Genomic DNA, 16,589 nt, shown 5'->3' on the forward strand with positions numbered 1-16,589 from the left:
ATGAAATTTCATACTTTACATGCCATTTATTGTCTGTCACTTATATCTCAACAAAGCTGGGTATGAAGGAAGGTAGGAGAAAGTGAGAAAGAGAGAAATAGAAAGAAAATAGAATGAGAAAGAAAAGTAACCAAGAAACCCAGCAATCATGAGTAAATATGGGATTGTCCATATATACTACGGCCGAGTTGCAGTATGAATTGTGTAGCTACTAAAAACAAAAGCTACTTGTATGTGTTTTGACTATTCAGTGTAAATACCAAGTTGCAAGGTAACATATAGTATGATCCCATCCTGTGCGTGTACAAGTTTGTATCAGCACTGAAAGAGTCCCCTAGTCAGTTCCAAGGGTAACACTGCCCCCTAGGGGATACCTTGAAGATAGCTTAACTGAAAATAATCGCAATCCAAATTATTTTCCTGAACACCCTAATGAAACAGCTCTTACCAAGGTCACCCGTGACCAAACACTTGCAAAGTCAACAGAGTCAATCCTCTTTCCTCATCTTAGTCAAACTTTCAACCACATGTGGCATAGCTGACCTCTTTTCCTGTCTTGAAATATCTTCTTCTGGAGGCTTCTGGGAAAGGACACCCACCTCTTTCTCCTCCCTACCTCACCAGTCGGCCCAGTCTCTTGCTGACTCCTCCTCTTAACATCTAACGATGGGGTGCCCTGGTCTCCTTCTTAGCCCTCTTCTTCTGCTATACTTTGCCCCTCACCCTGAAACCAAGTGACCTCCTCTGGCTCCAAGGCTTCAGATAACCTCCCTAGGTGAATGACTCTCAAAATCACATCCAGAACTTTCACCTGAGCTCCAGACTCCACCTTCGATGACCTGTCCCATACCTCTCTTTGCTTGTCTCAAAAATCTTGGCTAGAACACAACCCTTGATTTCTCCTCCAAATCGTCTCCCTGAGAGGCAGCACCCAGGGGTTCCAGACAGTGGGAGTCACCTTTGATCCCTTTCTCTCCTTCACTCCATCAGTTCTGCAGGGACTATTTCTGTGTAACTCCTGCTCAGCCTTCGATTTCAACCTGAGCGTCAGCCTCCCAGAGAAGCTTTCCCCAACCTCCCAGACTAGTTTGGCAGCCCCCTCCACCATCCTTTGCTCTGAGATCCACACGTTCTCCTCTGCTGCACTGAGGAGTGCAGTAATTGATCCTTTATGTCCAGCCTCTTCCCTAAATTGCGGGATTCGTAAAGCCTTATTCCTATCTCCCCCAGCTCCAAAACTGTCCCTAACTTGGCCCACAAGACTCCACGTGATCTGGTCCGTGTATGCCTAGTCAACGTTTTCTGTTGCAACTTCAGCACTCAGTGTGGTCCGCGGACCAGCAGCATGGACGTCATCGGGGAGCTAGTTGGAAATGCAGACTTTTAGACCGCACACCTGACGTAATGAATCAGACCTGAATTTTAAGAAGATCCGCAGGCTCTTATTAAAGTTTGAGAAGAGAGTCCGACAAGCTCCCCCAGCACCAATTCAGCCATACTGGTATTTGCAATTCCTTAGCACTGAGATGCTTGAATGTGTCCGCAGTTGGGGAGATCCAGGTGGGCTGCGAGGGGCTGGGGCTTGAACTGGGAGAAAAGGCAAGTGAAGATACTGAGGCCAAGGGCAAGTCTGACTTTCCAAAGCTGGTACGGCCCAGCCGCCACCGCTCCCGAACCGCAGTTAGCGCCACCCGCGTGAGCTCGTCAGAAGCGAAGGCGCGCACTACCACAGACCAAAGTGCGCGAGCCCTCGCGCAGGCGCACTGCGATCCCGCCGCCAGGCCCGGTGCGCGAGTACGCGTGTGCACTGGAGGAGGCGGGGCCGGCTCGCTGGGCGGTCCTGGCCGCGGGTGAGAAGAGGAGAGGGGTTTCCGCTTCCGGCGGGAGACGGAAGCTACTGTCTCCCGGGTGAACGAGGCCGTCGCAACGAGGGGAAAAGAGTGTAGGTGACGGTTCGCACCTGCGGGCGTTGGGGTTTGGCGTAACTGGGCGATCTTCTACTTAGGGACGCTCACGGGGTCCAGGAGGAGGCGTCGAGGACCCCGGGTTTGGGAGGTGGCCTGCTGGGGAGCTTGACTCCGCCGGACCCCAGCCGGCTAAGCGCGGCTGCTCGGTGGCCTGGCTCCCACGGGCGGCCGGCGGGAGGCGTCGCCGAAACCTCGGTGAGCTTGGAAGGACCGTTCACCCGCCGCCTCGTGAGTCACGGCAGGGTTGGGGACCCATCCCCTTGGCGCGCTTGGACTTAGGTCGCCACAGGGCAGGCTGAAGCCCCCGAAGCTTTGTGTACAGGCCAGACCCCTTTTCCGCCGTGGAGTTGGGGTGCTGCAGACGCCGGGTAAAATGAGATTCTGGGGCCCATGCGTACTTTCTGTTCAAGAGATTTATTCATTCAACAAGTAGTTATTGAGCGTTTAATGCATACCAGGCACTACCAGCGCTGGGGATTCAGCAGTGGGCAAATCGTGCCTCCCACCCCGTTCCACTGGGGGCAGATCTGAGATGAGGTTCAGAAATCTGCATTTTTTTTTGAGCATCCCCTCCCCCCAGGGGATTCTGTTACAGGTGGTACCCGGGGCCAGGCTTTGGGAAAACAAAACACTGCCCCGAGCAGGTGAAAGCATGGACTGTAGAACTGGCCACACCTTTGGGGTCTGGCTGCTTTCCTCTGCTGCCCCATCTTGTACCCTTTCTCCCCATTGCTCACTGAGCTTCAGCTGTACCAGTCTTTCTCTTTCTGGGGGAAAAAAAAAGCTGCTTCTGCCTCAGAGCCTTCGCAGTTGCTGTTCGGCCAGCTTGGACTATTTTGCGTCGTTGCTTTCTCTCATCATTCAGGCCTCCGCTTAAATGACTTTTACCCAGAGGGCCCTTCCCACCCCACTCTTAGCTGAAGTAGCTATTCCGAAAGTATTCACTTAGCCCTGACCGATTAGTCTCCTAGCACTTACTGATAATTGAAATTATCTCTCATTACGTTGTTGAGGATTTCTCTTCTTCTAGTAGAATAGAGGTTCCACGAGGGCAGACACTTGGCTGGCCTTGATTGCAGCATTGCTGTGGTTAGTGAAAGGCCTGGCATTGGTTCATTCATTCATTAAGTACACATTTGTTGAATGCCAGCTCTGGGCCACCAGCATTCTAGGCTCTGGGGATACAAAGAAAAGACAAAAATCCCTGCCACCATAGAATTTATATTTGGAGGGAAATGGCCAGGGAAGAAGATGCAGGGATACCAGTGAGGAGGCTGTGTGAGCATGACTAGGACTCCGGACTCAGACCATGGTCTTGGCAAGAAGTGGACAGATTCTTGATGTCTGTTAGAGGTAGGGCAGCAGGAACAGGATCAGATAAGGGGTGTGAGAGGGAGAGAAAGGAATGGAGGGTGAGTCCCAAGGTTTTTGGATAGATGGATTTCCTATCTGCTGAGATGGGGAAGACCGGAAGAGCCTGTTGAGGTGTCGGCAGCTTGGTTTTGGATGGGTTATGTTTAAACGTGTGGTAGCATCCAGTGAAGGTGTAGCCGAGGCAGTTAGAGGAACCAGTCTGCAGTTGAGAGGAGACACTGAGGATGGTGAATCGAGAGGCATCACTATAGAGGAAGCCCTGAGGCTGGGCTAGATCTCCATGGGGGTGAGTGCAAACGAAGTGGAGCCCAAAGATTGAGCTTGCGGGCTCATGTACCATTAGAGACGTCAGGGCTGGGGCTGGGGGGAGCAGCAGAAACTGAAAGGAGCCACCAGTGAGGCTGGGGCAGAGTGCAGGGTCCTGAGAGCCGCATGGGTGGGAGGAGGGACGGGTATGTCCAGTGCCCTGAGAGGGGGGTGAGCAGAATGGTGGGGAGGTAGAGGGAGAATGGGAGGAAATGAATGAAGACAGTGAGTGCAGATAGCTCTACTAGAAAAGCCCACAGAATGAAGAGGTGGTTGTGTTTTTGTTTAGAAAGAGAGCTCCAGCTTGCGACTGGTGTAAGTGGCAGACGGAGAGAGAGAAAGAATCCCAAGCAGACTCGGTGCTGAGCTCAGAGTCCTACGCAGGACTCGATCGCATGACCCTGAGATCATAACCTGAGCTGAAATCAAGAGTTAGACGCTTAACCCACTGAGCCACTCAGTCGCCCCACGAGGTGGTTGTTTTTAAGGATGTATTTAATAACTGTTTGTTAATGATCTAGTGGCAAGAGAAAATCTGATGTTGGGATCCAGGGCACAAGGTAACAAATTGTTTTTAAGGGGAGCATGGACATTCTTTCATAGCAAAGGAGGGAAGGCAGAATGGGGGGTCCTGGGGGCTCGTGGACATTCTCCATGAACTAATTCTGTTTACTCAGAACTGGGAACACCCTAAGCTAAGAATGAGGATGGTATGTAGAGAGCTATTCTAAATAGGAGTGAAATTCTGGTGTGCATTGTGGTTCAGGGTGGAACGGTGCTAAAGCCACACAGGTGGGGGAGAAGGGGAGCGGCGAGAGGGGAGAGCGCCGTGGGAAGGCACTCCCAGGTCTGGAGCCCTGGCGTGGGAGATGTGCTCAGTGGTCACCCCTGCTTCCAAGATACCTGTCCCTCTGATATTTGACCCCATCGTTTCCCCCACATCGTGTTCTTCCTGTGCACTAGACATCAGAGAATGATGCCACCATCTCCCCCACCCACCGTCTCCATCCCCCACCGCCTTAGGAGTCATCCTGGACCCCTCCTCTCGCCACACTCACTCCACTGATTTGTCTTAGTCTCTCAGCCACTGCCGTCCCTGCATGTCCTGGTTCTGACTTCATCTGCATCCAGACCTCTGACCTGTTCTCCTCGATGCCTTAGAAAGGCAGTGATTTTATCCTTTCTCTCCCCACTGCCCCCAGTATCCATGCAAACACCTCCCACCTGCCTCTGCTCCCTCCTTAGCCTTCCCCTCACCCCTGCCTGTGTGGTCCCCAAAGGCTGGCGGGGGCCCTCAGACACTGTCCTCAGTCTTGGTGTGTGGAGTGTCTCTACTCGAGATGCTTGTCCCCTCTTCTCTGCCCAACAGCTCTTTATCCAGAGGTTCGTCCGGAGGATCTGTCAGCTGCCTCGAGTGTCATTCCTCCTGGGTGCCACTTGCATGTCCCTTTGAGAAGAGGAGCTGTTGCTCCTGAAATCACAGGCTTCTGAGCACTTAGGCCCCGCCCAGCCCTGTGCAGCTGGTCTGTTGGAGTCTCTTGTGTCATCCTCACCAGGAACAGTGGTGTCCTTTGTGGGTGCCGATGATGGATGGGCCAGGTCTTGTGCCCGGCGCTTTACTTACCGCGTGTCGTGGGTGCCCCACGAGCCCCCTCTGAAATAGCAGCTTCATCTCTATTTTACCGACAGGAAACTGAGGTGCAGACAGTTTAAGTCACCAGCCTGGGGTCACTCAGTAAGTGGGGGGCCATGATTAGAACTCAGGCCACCTGATACCAGAGCCTGCTCCCATCCACGCTGCCCAGAGTGTGCCTGGATTGTCCGCCTGCCTGGGGACTGGGAGCCTCAACCCTCAGAGGCGGAGCCTCACGTGCCAGCCAGGCCTTCTTCCCAGTCTGCTTCCTAGAGCATCAAGTTGGAGGGCTCTGTGGGTCCCCTGAGTTGCTGACTTTTGCCCCCCCCCCAGGTTTGCCCTCCTACAGACATGGGGCGCAGAAAGTCAAAACGGAAGCCACCCCCCAAAAAGAAGATGACCGGCACCCTAGAGACCCAGTTCACCTGCCCCTTCTGCAACCATGAGAAGTCTTGTGACGTAAAAATGTGAGTGGGGGATGGGGCCTCCTCTTTCTTCCCAAAGTCAGGAGGCAGCTTTCCTGCTCCCACCATCCTCCTTTCTGCCCCAGGCCTTCGCAGTTAGGGGGATCGTCGCCCAGAGACACAGGCTCCTTTACTCACCAGCCCCTCCACCCCCTGCTGTTCCAGGGATCGTGCCCGCAACACCGGAGTCATCTCTTGTACTGTGTGCCTAGAGGAGTTCCAGACGCCCATCACATGTATCCTTGGGAAAACAGGCCTTTTCTGGAAGGTGGGGTGGGTGGGGAGGGTTGGGGGCAGTCAGGGTTCCCCAGCACCAGGTACACTGCCCTAGGGCACCTGGCCAGGAGCAGGGGGACTGGACTCCAGTCTCTGCTCCTCTGGCCCTGCTGTTTGCCCCGGTGCAGGGCTATGACTCCCCAGGGGAAGAGGTGCCACCTGCCAGCTTACGTAGGGTGCAGGGCAGGGACCCGGCTGACACCAGTGAGTGGTGTGCACAGGGAAGGGGTCCAATGCCACCAGTTGCCCTTGACCTCAGCGGCCCAGATCTGTCAGAACCAGTGGACGTGTACAGCGATTGGATAGATGCCTGCGAGGCGGCCAATCAGTAGCAATGCAGAGGACCCACTCCCTTGGCAGTGCCGTCTGCCGTGGACCTGCCCCACTGGCTGCCAGTCCAGAGACATTCCAGGGTCCAGGGTGTGGGTCCAGGGCCTTCACAGCCCTCTGTGTGTATGGAGTGGGTGTGAGTGTGAGTGTGTGCGGCTGCGAGCGTGGCCGTGGCAGTGTGCTTGTGGACACGGACTGGAGGTGAGGCGGGGTCGTTGCCCCCCCCCCAGGGGGCCTGAAGTGATTCACTTGTCTCTGAAAGCCTTTAACTTGCTCACTCCTCCTCGGAGCCTGTGTCCTGACATTCTGGGCAAGGACAAGGCCAGCAGAGGCTGCCTCGGGACCCTCCAGCCTCCTCACCCACCTCACCAGCACCTTGCCCTTTTGAACTGGACTGCCCTCCCTCCTTCCCTGCCTTCCAAGGCCTGCAGCCTGAGATTCAGAGCCACAGTGTCATAGCCTCCTTGGCCAGGCCCTGTTGGGATAGCCCCTTTTCATGTTTAGTTGCTTTTGTAGAGAAGGAGGGGCTGGGTCAGGGATAGCTGTCAGCCACAAGCCCTTAAATAAAGCAGCCAATGCAAACTCCTGCCTCTCTGTGATTTCCTGGATTCCAGGTCAGGCCCAGGGGCTCAGTTAGGGTGAGGAGGAGATGGAGGCATGGGGAGGTGGCCTAGCAGGCCATTGGAAATGGGGTTTGGTTAGTCCAAACTGTCCATTTTGTCCACGCAGCAGGCATTCAGGGTAAAACCAGGGTCGTGCTGGGCCCAAGGAACATGGGCGAACCCACAGACGTCTGGCCAGGCATTTACGGGCACAACAAAATGGGGCCAGTGAAGCCTGGGCTGGGATGGGTTGGGGTGACCAGAGAAGGCTTCCTGGGGGGCAGCCCAACGGAAGTAACACTCCAGGCCCACCCTGTGCCAGAAGCTGCTCTCAGGCTTGCCGGCCTTACCCCGCTGGGAGGCGGGTACCCCGGGCTCACAGGTGACAAATTGGGCCAGAGATGGGAAGTCACTGGCCCGGGGTCCCACATCCAGAGGGCTGCAGAGCGGGGCCTTGAACCCAGGAGGCCTGGCTTCATAGACCAGGGTCTGTCTTCCTAGGAGTCCAGGGTCCAGGCTGAGGGAACAGCTCATGGCTTCCTTGGGGAGGAAGTGAAAGCACTGTAGAAGAGGAAGGGTCCGTGAAAGGGACCTTTTCCCAGGGGTGATGAGGGGTCACTGAAGGCTGGAGGTGGGGCCAGACGCACGTGTGTGATACCATAAATAGTGGCCTTTGTCCCTAGTTCCGGGCACAGAGTTCCTCAAACCCTTGCAGTTTCCTGAATGATAGTGTCTTTTGTCACTCGAAGGCGCCCCTTCTGATCATACCTGAGTTGATGCTGGTCACCAAAAAGACGGAGTGATCACTGAGTGGGACCCTCAGTAACACCCACAACCCCTGAGGAAGAGAAGTGGGGGGCTACAGGTTAAGCTGTATAAAAACTTCAACAAGATTTGATGAGCTCAGGATTGGTGAGCCTGTGGAGCTGCTGGGAGAGTGGGGCACTTGGAGAGGGCTTGGGAGCCCCGCACCCCATCCCCACATTTTGGCCTGGGGCACCTCTTCCATCTGGCTGTTCCTGATTTATATTCTTTTCTAATAAACCGGTAATCTAATAAAATACGATGTTTTTCTGAGTTCTGTGAGCCGCTCTAATAAATTAATCAAATCTGAGGAGGTGATCTCGGGAATCCCCGATCTATTCCTGATCGATCAGAAGCACAGGTGACAACCTGGACTTGGCAATGAGCCTGAAAGTGGAGGGACAGTCTCATGAGACTGAGCCCTTATCCTGTGGGATCTGATGCTGTCTCTAGGTCGTGTCGGCATTGAGTGAATTGCTTGGTGGTTTTGGAAAAAACTGCCCCTGAGCCTGGCTGATGATGAACACCTGTGCATTGCACAGTGCCCTCCAATGGACACTCTGGCAGCCTGGGGCCGAGCAGCACCTGCACCTGGTCTCGAGCCTGGCACCAAGTGACCTGTGCTTTGCATTCCTCCTTCATATAGCAAGAAGGATGATGGAACCTTCTGGGGCCATGCTGAGGCTGGCGGGGCCTAGCATGGTGCCTGGGTTTGAGTGATTGGGACCCACCCAGGGCAGTAAGGGGTGTGAACAGCCGAGGGAGGGAGATGCTGAGCTGGCTGGAAGCCTGGGCCACTAGGACCAGCCGCTGGGTCTGGCATGTGCCCCCGCCCCAGGCCTACCCTGCCCCTGGCCTGCCCTTCCCTGTGTTCCCACCTCCCCCTCCAAAGTCCCAGGTAAGGTCCCTAGGCCCAGGCAGAAGCCAGTGGGCATGGGCAGAGCCTCGGACAGGCGCCTGGGTGGGGGGGTGCCCTCAGGGGTCCAGCCGAAAGGGGGCTCATTCCTCTGGCTTCCAGGGCCCGCCCATCCCAGTCACACAGGCCAAGTGCTAATATGGTGCTGTTTTCCCGAGGAGGCAGGGCCCTGGGCCAGGCATGGATCCTCAGCATAGCTTCCCCATGTCGGCCCTGGGGGAGCAGGACCTACACTAGCCAGGCCAAGAGCGCCTGGAATCCCTTTTACGAGGCCCCAGGGGCTGTGTGCGTCTGTGCACGCCGGTCTCCTGGTGTCTGTCTCTGCAAGTCCCCACGTTCCAGCTTCATCCCCTGCTCTGGGGAAGGAAGGAGAGAACACTGTTCTCTAACCCCTGCCGCTGCCACCGCCCCCTCTCCCCGCCCTGGCCTGGCTGCATCCCCTCCTTGGAACTCTGACTGGTGGTCTCCAGGCAGGATGGCTGGGGCTCACATCACTGGACGACAGGGTCCCCTCTGAAGTGTGGGGAGGTTGAGGCTGGCCACACATTCCTAGGGCCGTGGGCTGGCAGGCCAGATTCAGGAATCAGCCCCTAAGAAGAGGGCAGAGCATGAGCTGAGCGTACAGGGCAGCCACGCCGGGCAGTCAGCTACTCGTGGGCTCCGCGCCAGTCTTTAAAGGGCCATTGGTCTGGGTCCCCAACGTGCCCATCCTCCTCCACTGCCTTGTTGCCTCCCACCCGCCCACAGTCCACTCCAGGGCGGAAGGGGCCCAGCTGCCCACGGGGGCTCCAGGACTCGGCTTGTCCATTCTCATCGGTCAGCACCCGGTGTCATCCCCTGTCCGGAGGCCCGGTTTCATGTCCTCTTCCCCACGTCCCCAGGAGGCTCTCTGTCCTCCTCTTCCTGATGGGAAGACAGGCCTAGGGAGAGCAGGTGAGCTGCCCCAGGACACCCAGCTAGTGGGAAGTGGAACTGTGGTTCACACCCCATCTAGCCTGTTCCAGGGCTCGGGCTCTTTTCTACCAGCACCCCAGGCTTCCCAGAGAGGCAGGCGAGCGCTGAGCACATGGGTGGGAATTGTGTATGTGGGCGAGGCTGTGTGTTGTGTCTTGAGTGGGAGCGCGAACCGCATGTGTGTATCTGTCAAAGGGGAGTGTGTGTGTGTGGATTTTATGTGTGAGTGCCTGCCTGTCCTGGGTCCAGCCGAGTGGCTGCAGGCTCCATATGTGTATCTCACGGTGCGTGTGTGTGTGTGCCTGCGCCGACGTGTACATGGGAGACGGAGCGTCTCCAAGCACGGCTGTTGGCACGTGTGCCAGAGCCACGCAGGCTCCGGGGCAGAGCAGCCCTGAGACGATGATTTTACAGCCGTTTATTGTGCTCCAGTGAAATAGAAAAAGAAAGTGCTCGCGTTAACAAACGCCGCTGTCACATCCACGTATGCCAGTCGCTGCAAACCAAACCGCGTGTGTCCGCTGGGTCTCTGGGCATGCAGTTTGCTCCCACTGCGGGAATGGGGTGGGGGCAGGCCGAGCCTGGGCTCTGGGGGCTTTGCTTGGGGGGACTTCTTGTCCTGCGGGGACCCACCTGTGAGGGAGTGGGGGGACAGCTGGGGTAGCTTTGCTCAGTGCGTCCTTTGGGTGCTCCTGGGCACACCCGGCTCGATGTTGGATCCTGCGGCGCTCCAGGGAGCAGGGCCCCCTTCCCCCCCGACACGCCCCCCAGTCTGCCCCCCCCCCAAACGCTAACCCTGTAGGCAGGTGCCAGGGGGCTGGAGGACGCCATGCAGGGGGAGGGGGTCGGCGGGGCCAGCTCAGCCCTGCCAAGAGCAGCAGCCAGCCTCCCTGGGGGGGAAGGCGGGGTGGGAGGCCCAGGGCCCTAGGCAGAGTTGTAGTAGTTGTGTGCATGGTGGTTGTGGGCGGGCTCGCCCAGCTCCGGGTAGTCGGGCGTCAGGCAGTACTTGGGGTCGTAGACTTGGCGCGGCAGCCCGTACACCGTCATGCCCCGCTGCGAGGCCCCCTTGTTGCTGCCCATCTGCAGGCTGACGTTGAGTGTGTCACAGTGCTCCATGCCCAGCCCTGGCTCGAAAATCTGTCGCTTGGTCCCGGGTGCAGTCATGCCGGCCTGCAGAGGCCAGAGCAGTCAGACCCTGGGGACGACGGAGGGAGGGGCCCCACCAGCCCACCCCACGAACCCCCACACACCTGGCTGGCTCCCTTGTTGGTGCCCATTTGCAGGCTGATGGTGGCCTGGTCCAACGGCTGGTCCGTGCCCAGCTTGGGGTCGTAGAGGTGACGCCGGGTGCCATAGGCTGTCATGCCCTGCTGGCTGGCAAACTTGTTGGTGCCCATCTAGGAAGCCAGAAGGAGAATCATCCCAAGGGTCGCAGAGCCTCACCCCGGGCCACGAGACGTAACATGTCAGTGGACGCTTGTGCGGCCCTCTAACGAGCCACTGCTCCGCTCTCGGGCTCTGGACCGGAAACTGAGGCCCAGAGAAGGCATGCTCCATGACCTGTCAGTGGCTCAGAGCACCAGGGCCTGACTTCCAGGGTTCGAGCCCCAGCCCGGCCGCTTATCTAAACCTGGGCAGTCCTGGCAAGTGAGCTAGCTTCTCCAGGCCCCCCGTTTCCTCATCTGCATAAAGGGTGTCATGACCACAGCACCCACTCCGTAGGGCTGCTGGAGGAGTGAGTTAGGGTGCCGAAAATGGTAAGCACAGTGCCCGCCATACATGTGAGCTAAAGCCAGATATCCTGTGCCCCAAAGCCCGCAGGGACCTGGGTGCCCTCCTGGCCTCCGCGACCTCCCCGCTCAGCTCGGCAGCAAGACCCAGGTGAGGAAGGGCCAGTACCTGCAGCCCGATGATGTTCCGCCCTTCTCTTAGCTTCTCTGGCTCAAATTTCCGTTCCTGCTTCTCTGCATACTTCACACCAACATTCACCTTATTCCCTTTCGTCTTGGCCTGAGGAGGGCCAAGGGAGCAGCCGCTGACAAGGGAGCCTCCGGGCCACATTGTCCCCTCCTGGCACCTGCTCTCGCCCTCCCACTCACACCGGGCTTGGGGGCACAAGCGGCCCCACCCTGCAAAGCCACCTCCCAGTGCCCCGGCCCCTTACCCACCCTTCGGCCGCACTCACCATGCTGGCCAGGGCCAGGAGGGTGGACTGCACCTGGGTGTGGTTGGTGTTCTCAAACAGGTCGTTGGCCTCAAAAATGTCGTGGGGCTTCACCCCATACTTGGTGATGGCCTTGATGAAGTTGCCGATGTTTTCCAGCTGGAGGGGAGCGGGCGGCGGTCAGTGGAGGGGGAGCGGGGTGGGGGTGTGAGGGGCTGTGCGCCAGGGGTTGAAAGAGTTAAAACAGAGCCTGGGCTCACCTGGTGCCAATTTTGGGTCGACTCATTGACCTTCTTCACGGAGCCTGGCTGGAGCTTGTTGATGAACCTACAAGGGGTCGGGGGCGGGCAGTGAGAAGGGTGAGCCCGCCCCCCCCCCACACACACCCATGCCCAACCCGGTGGGAAAAGGGGTCCGGATGACAGCCAGTGGGCGGTTTTGCTGGTTCCTGCTACAGCCAGCTCAGCCGCAGCCCCGCCGATCCGCCCCGCACACCCAGGCAGAGTTGGCAAACTAACCTCCCGGGCGCTGGGCTCGGGTCTGGGCTCTGGTCTCTAGCAGAAGCCCCCTCACCCCCCGCTATGCGGGAATCTCCTGCTGCGCCCCTGCCTCCCTGGCCACCACATTTCCGTCTCCTTGGCCTTTAGGGGGCGCCTGCACTGTGGAGAGCCCGCAGCTCAGGCCTCCCACTTCCCTTCTCTGGCCACCCTCACCCCCTTGATCTCCTCCAGTCTCTCGCCTTTACATGCCACCGATACACCAACAACTCTCCACTATTTCCCTGCAGCCAGGCCTCTCACTCCCCAATCCAGCGCCCTACATGGCATCTCGAAGCAAGTGCACCCACCCCAGACTCCTGACACTCACTTCCCCCAACTCAACTCCCTCCATCCTTCCAGGCTCAGGAAACATGCCCTTCCAGGTGCTCAGGCAAGGCCCTCCAATTTGCTCGTGTCTCTCCTACCCCTTTCTCCCACTCCCATACCCAACCCCTCAGCATGTCCATTGGCTCTACCTTCGGAAGGCATTCAGAAGCCCATGGCTCCTTGACACCCCCACACTGCTCTGAGCTGCTTGCGGGGGTCTCCTGTGGCGCCCAGCTTCCACCTTGTGCCCTGCAGACCCTCAGTAGCTAGAATGGCCTTTTCAAAGTAGTTCAAGCTACTACCCCCCTCAAAACTGTGCCATGGCCTCCCTTCGGAATAAAGATCCTAATACCTAGCATGACTAAAAGGCCCTGTATCATCTGGCCCCCAGCTAACTCCCTCCACTTCCCCTCTCCTGGCTGTTCCTTGAACTCACTAGGCTTGCTCCCACCTCAGGGCCTTTGCACCGCTGTCCCTCTCCTCCCCGCCATCCCCACCCCCGCCTGGCCCACTCTTTCCTCAGATGCCCTCCCAGCTCCCTCCCTCACTTCATCCAAGAATCTGCTCAAATGCTACCTCTTCTAAAAGACCTCCCAGACCATTCTGTACAAAGCAGCAACCCTTCCCCCCCTCACACCATCCTTCCCTGCTTCTCTTCGCCATAGCACTTCCCACCACTGGCAAGTACGGGATTATTTCATGGATTATTTGATCAATCTCCCCCACTAGGACTCAAGCTCTGTGTGAGCTCGGAGTAAGTCGGTTGTTCACTATCCCCAGTGCCTAGACCCGGAACACAGCAGGTGCTCCATAAATTCCTGGCACATGAATGACTGCATGGGTGGGTGGCTCTGCGCTCTTCAATGCCTGAGCAACTCTGTCTGAGCTGGGACACCAAGATGTCCCCCTATTCCTTATTCCCACTGGGTATATAGAACAAGATCCCCCCACCCCCCCCCCACCACCTTTCCAGCACCTAGACCTTGGTAAGCCTGCACCTTTGGGAAGATTCCCAAGGTCACTCTTTGGCCATCACGGTCACCCTGCCCTGGGTGAGACTCAGAGATACAGATAGGACCCCACTGGGCTCAGGGCCCTATCCCACGTTAGTATCACAGTAGAATCTAGAACCAGGGCTTGGGAGCTGCGTGGATTTTCATTCCTCTGGGTGATTTAAATTCTGAGAAGAGTAGAAAAGCAGGGCCTACTTAAATTACCATGGCATAACTCTCATGTCACCAAGCCAGTGACGAACGGCCATTGTTGCCTGTTGCCTTTTAGCTGTTCCTTGAACACAATATGCTTGGAACTCTTTCTTGGAACCTCTCTTTCTTGGAACTCTGGAGGCCAGAAATGGGCCCGCCCCGTCTGCGTGGTGGTTAAGCCTAGATTCTGGTCATTTCTGTTGGAACAGCATGGGACTCTGGGCAATGTGTTTTACTTAACTGAGCCTCAGTTTTCTTTCCTGTTAAATGGGCACAATGATTCTTTACCACCACTCTTTCAAGGTCTCAGCTGTAAAGTGCCTAACCCAGCTCTGAGCTCATAGTTGTTTGAGGGGTTGAGGGGGAGGGATGGATGCCCAGGTCAGGGGCAGCCCAAGGCAGAGTCTGCTCCACTCACTCGCAAAGAATGATGCCATCTTTGAGGCCATCCATGAAGTTGTTCCCAATGCGGCGCCCTGTCACCCCTTCGATCCACTCTCGAAGCTCCTGCTCCCGCTGGTGGTCATACTTCTGGGCTAGCTGGGGGAGGGGGACATGGAGAAGGTGGTAAGGACGCAGTGGGGAGCAGAATTAGCTCCCCGGACCCAATCCGAGGTTCCCTAGGCCTGATCTTCCCCATCCCTTCCCAACTAAGGCAATTCTGCCCCAGCATCCATGGGGGGGCTGAAGTGGGCCGAGGGCCAGGGCTGAGGTGGCACCTGCCCAGGGGGCCATTCCGGACATTCTGAGGTTTGGCACCAGAGAATGCAGACAAGGGGGGTGGAGAGTGGGGTACTCAGAGCTGGGGGGCGGTGCCTGGTCTCTTGGTTCCCCCTCCAGGCCAAACTTGGGGCTTAGTTTCCCCTGGCCCTGCCCCCCAACCCCCTGCTGGAAGCCTGGGCGCCCCAGGCAGCGGAGGAGGGGCCCTAAGAAGGTGGCTCTGCATGCTGCCTTGCAGGGGCTGTTCTGCCTTGCGTGTCTGTCTGCCTCAGTGTCTCTCCAGGTGCTCATCCCCTGGGCTCGTGGGGGAGGCTTGTCTTTGTCTTACTCCTGGCCCCATGCATGCGTGGCTGTATTTCTCTCTCTCTTCCCAACCCCGTGCCCTCTGTCTCTCCGCAGCTCTGTCTTTCCTTGGCCCTGTCTTCCTGTCCCCGACTCTCTGTGTCTGGCTGGGGGTGGGGCTCCTGGCGCGCCCATCTCTGCCTAGCCAGTGGCTTTGGTCTCCGACTCCAGGTTCCCTGCCTCTGGTGGGGGTGGGGCTCGTCTGTCTCCTCTCTCGGCCGCTCCATCCCTGTCTCGGTCTTATCTGGCTCCTGGCTCACCCTCCCCATCCGTCCCTCTCAAGTCTCAGGCTCCCAGAATCTGTCTGCGTCTCTCTCGCCCTCTTCCCCCCTCCCCACCCTGCCCCCTCCGTTTCTCCAGAACCCTCCGTCCCAGCCCAGACAGGCTTCCAAGACTCTGGGGGACAGAGCTGCCCCTTCTCCTGGGGGAGGAGGAGGTGGGAGGGGGCGGCCCCTCACCTGGCCCCGGCCCTGCCGCCCCCCTCCCCACCAGCCCGGCTTTATAAAGCAAACCGGCCCTTATATAGCGCGGCCCCGCGGGCCGGGCTCCCCGAGGCCGCCTTATATGGCGCGGCGGCTTCGAGCGGCTCTGGGGCCGGCGCCGGGGGGAGGGGGGAGGCGCTGGGATCCCGCCCGGCCCGAGCACCCGCCCCCCACCAGCCCCCTCCTCCAGCGCGAGGATCCCCCGACCCAAGATCCAATCCCAGCTCCCCACTTACTCCCTGTACGTTAGGAAAAGCCACCCCGGGCCTCAATGTTCCCCTCTGTCAAATGGGGCGCTGGGACTCCGCTCCTGGCAACGCTCACGGGAGCATTCCAGTGAGTTGGAAGTTCACTGCTCTGGGGAAGCTGAACCCCATTGGGGGGGTGTTTCTGGGGGTGAGGACAGGATCCTAGCTCTGCAACTGCTTTAGGTAGAACCCAAGCTACTCGCTTCTCCTCTCTGAACCTCAGTTTACCCATCCATAGCATGAAGGCGGTATCTGGATGTTTTCTCTGCTGAAAATTAGGAGACCCCTGCCATGTCCCTAATGTTCACTCTCTGACCTCCTCAGCTGTCTCCCTCTCCCTTCAGGATCTCCCACACTATCTGGGCCTTACTTCCCCAGAATCCCAGCTCTCAAGCACTCCCCAGTTTCTTTTTGAGATGGGGGGGGGGGTGAGGAAAATCAAGTCCTTTCCCAGACTCCCAGGAACACAAAAGACACGGGACAGGTTAATAGGAGACTCTGATCAAGTGGGGGTCTTTACAAGGGACCGACCACCTCAGTTTACCTGTGGTTGTCTGCATGCCCTCCATTTTACCTGCCCCCCAACAGCAGCTGAGGGCTCTGGGGTGCTCCGGATGGGGAGTAAGGCGGTCCCTACCCCATATCTGTCCTTTTTCCCTCTCTGGTTCCAAGTCACATGGGATAGGCAAGAGGGGGTCCAGGGAACCCCAAGAGCGGGGCCTCTGGCCTGCCAGGGTGTGTGGGCCAGGCAGGGGCCATACCTCGTTCTTGATCTCAGCTGACAACCGATAGGTGGGGGCCTTACCTTGTTCTTGACCTCAGCAGACAAGCCGTAGGCTGGGCCCCGGTTGAAGTGAGCAGAGGACATGCTGGCTGGTGGCAGGCAGCGGTGGCAGTAGGGCACAGGACCCTCTGAGGACCGAGGCAGCTGCTAAG

General features: G+C 57.8%; 2 protein-coding genes across 4 annotated transcripts; one reads left to right on the plus strand and one right to left on the minus strand.

Annotated features, from left to right (window-relative positions):
* The first annotated feature begins 1,824 nt into the window (after positions 1-1,824).
* On the plus strand, positions 1,825-6,932 carry ELOF1 (elongation factor 1 homolog). 3 transcript variants are annotated; one of them, XM_008708060.2, is made up of 4 exons: positions 1,825-1,942; positions 5,614-5,747; positions 5,910-5,980; positions 6,288-6,932. In XM_008708060.2, the coding sequence occupies exons 2-4, from the start codon at positions 5,632-5,634 to the stop codon at positions 6,350-6,352; spliced, it is 252 nt and encodes an 83-aa protein (XP_008706282.1). In that variant the 5' UTR covers positions 1,825-1,942; positions 5,614-5,631; the 3' UTR covers positions 6,353-6,932. The 3 variants fall into 3 exon arrangements, with proteins under 3 accessions (XP_008706282.1, XP_008706283.1, XP_008706284.1); XM_008708061.2 differs by lacking the exon at positions 1,825-1,942 and adding an exon at positions 1,961-2,195; XM_008708062.2 differs by lacking the exon at positions 1,825-1,942 and adding an exon at positions 1,961-2,162.
* Positions 6,933-10,029: 3,097 nt separating this feature from the next.
* Positions 10,030-16,589, minus strand: CNN1 (calponin 1). The gene is made up of 7 exons (XM_040628185.1): positions 16,459-16,589; positions 14,280-14,401; positions 12,051-12,117; positions 11,812-11,949; positions 11,526-11,636; positions 10,877-11,023; positions 10,030-10,796 (listed from the first exon to the last, which is right to left on the minus strand). The coding sequence occupies exons 1-7, from the start codon at positions 16,519-16,521 to the stop codon at positions 10,551-10,553; spliced, it is 894 nt and encodes a 297-aa protein (XP_040484119.1). The 5' UTR covers positions 16,522-16,589; the 3' UTR covers positions 10,030-10,550.

This window comes from Ursus maritimus, unplaced genomic scaffold (genome assembly GCF_017311325.1).
Source record: "Ursus maritimus isolate PB19 unplaced genomic scaffold, ASM1731132v1 scaffold_14, whole genome shotgun sequence".
Classification (NCBI taxonomy): Eukaryota; Metazoa; Chordata; class Mammalia; order Carnivora; family Ursidae; genus Ursus; species Ursus maritimus.

What these genes read in the sequence shown, in the direction of transcription:
- ELOF1 (XM_008708060.2), top strand. Translation starts at nt 5,632, where the DNA reads ATGGGGCGCAGAAAGTCAAAACGGAAGCCACCCCCCAAAAAGAAGATG. An exon ending in AAGTCTTGTGACGTAAAAAT is followed by an intron (nt 5,748 to 5,909) that starts GTGAGTGGGGGA and finishes CTGCTGTTCCAG; the next exon opens with GGATCGTGCCCGCAACACCG. An exon ending in GTTCCAGACGCCCATCACAT is followed by an intron (nt 5,981 to 6,287) that starts GTATCCTTGGGA and finishes TCAGCGGCCCAG; the next exon opens with ATCTGTCAGAACCAGTGGAC.
- CNN1 (XM_040628185.1), bottom strand. Translation starts at nt 16,521, where the DNA reads ATGTCCTCTGCTCACTTCAACCGGGGCCCAGCCTACGGCTTGTCTGCT. An exon ending in GATGGCATCATTCTTTGCGA is followed by an intron (nt 12,118 to 14,279) that starts GTGAGTGGAGCA and finishes GACCCCTTGTAG; the next exon opens with GTTCATCAACAAGCTCCAGC. An exon ending in GGAACATCATCGGGCTGCAG is followed by an intron (nt 11,024 to 11,525) that starts GTACTGGCCCTT and finishes CTGGCTTCCTAG; the next exon opens with ATGGGCACCAACAAGTTTGC.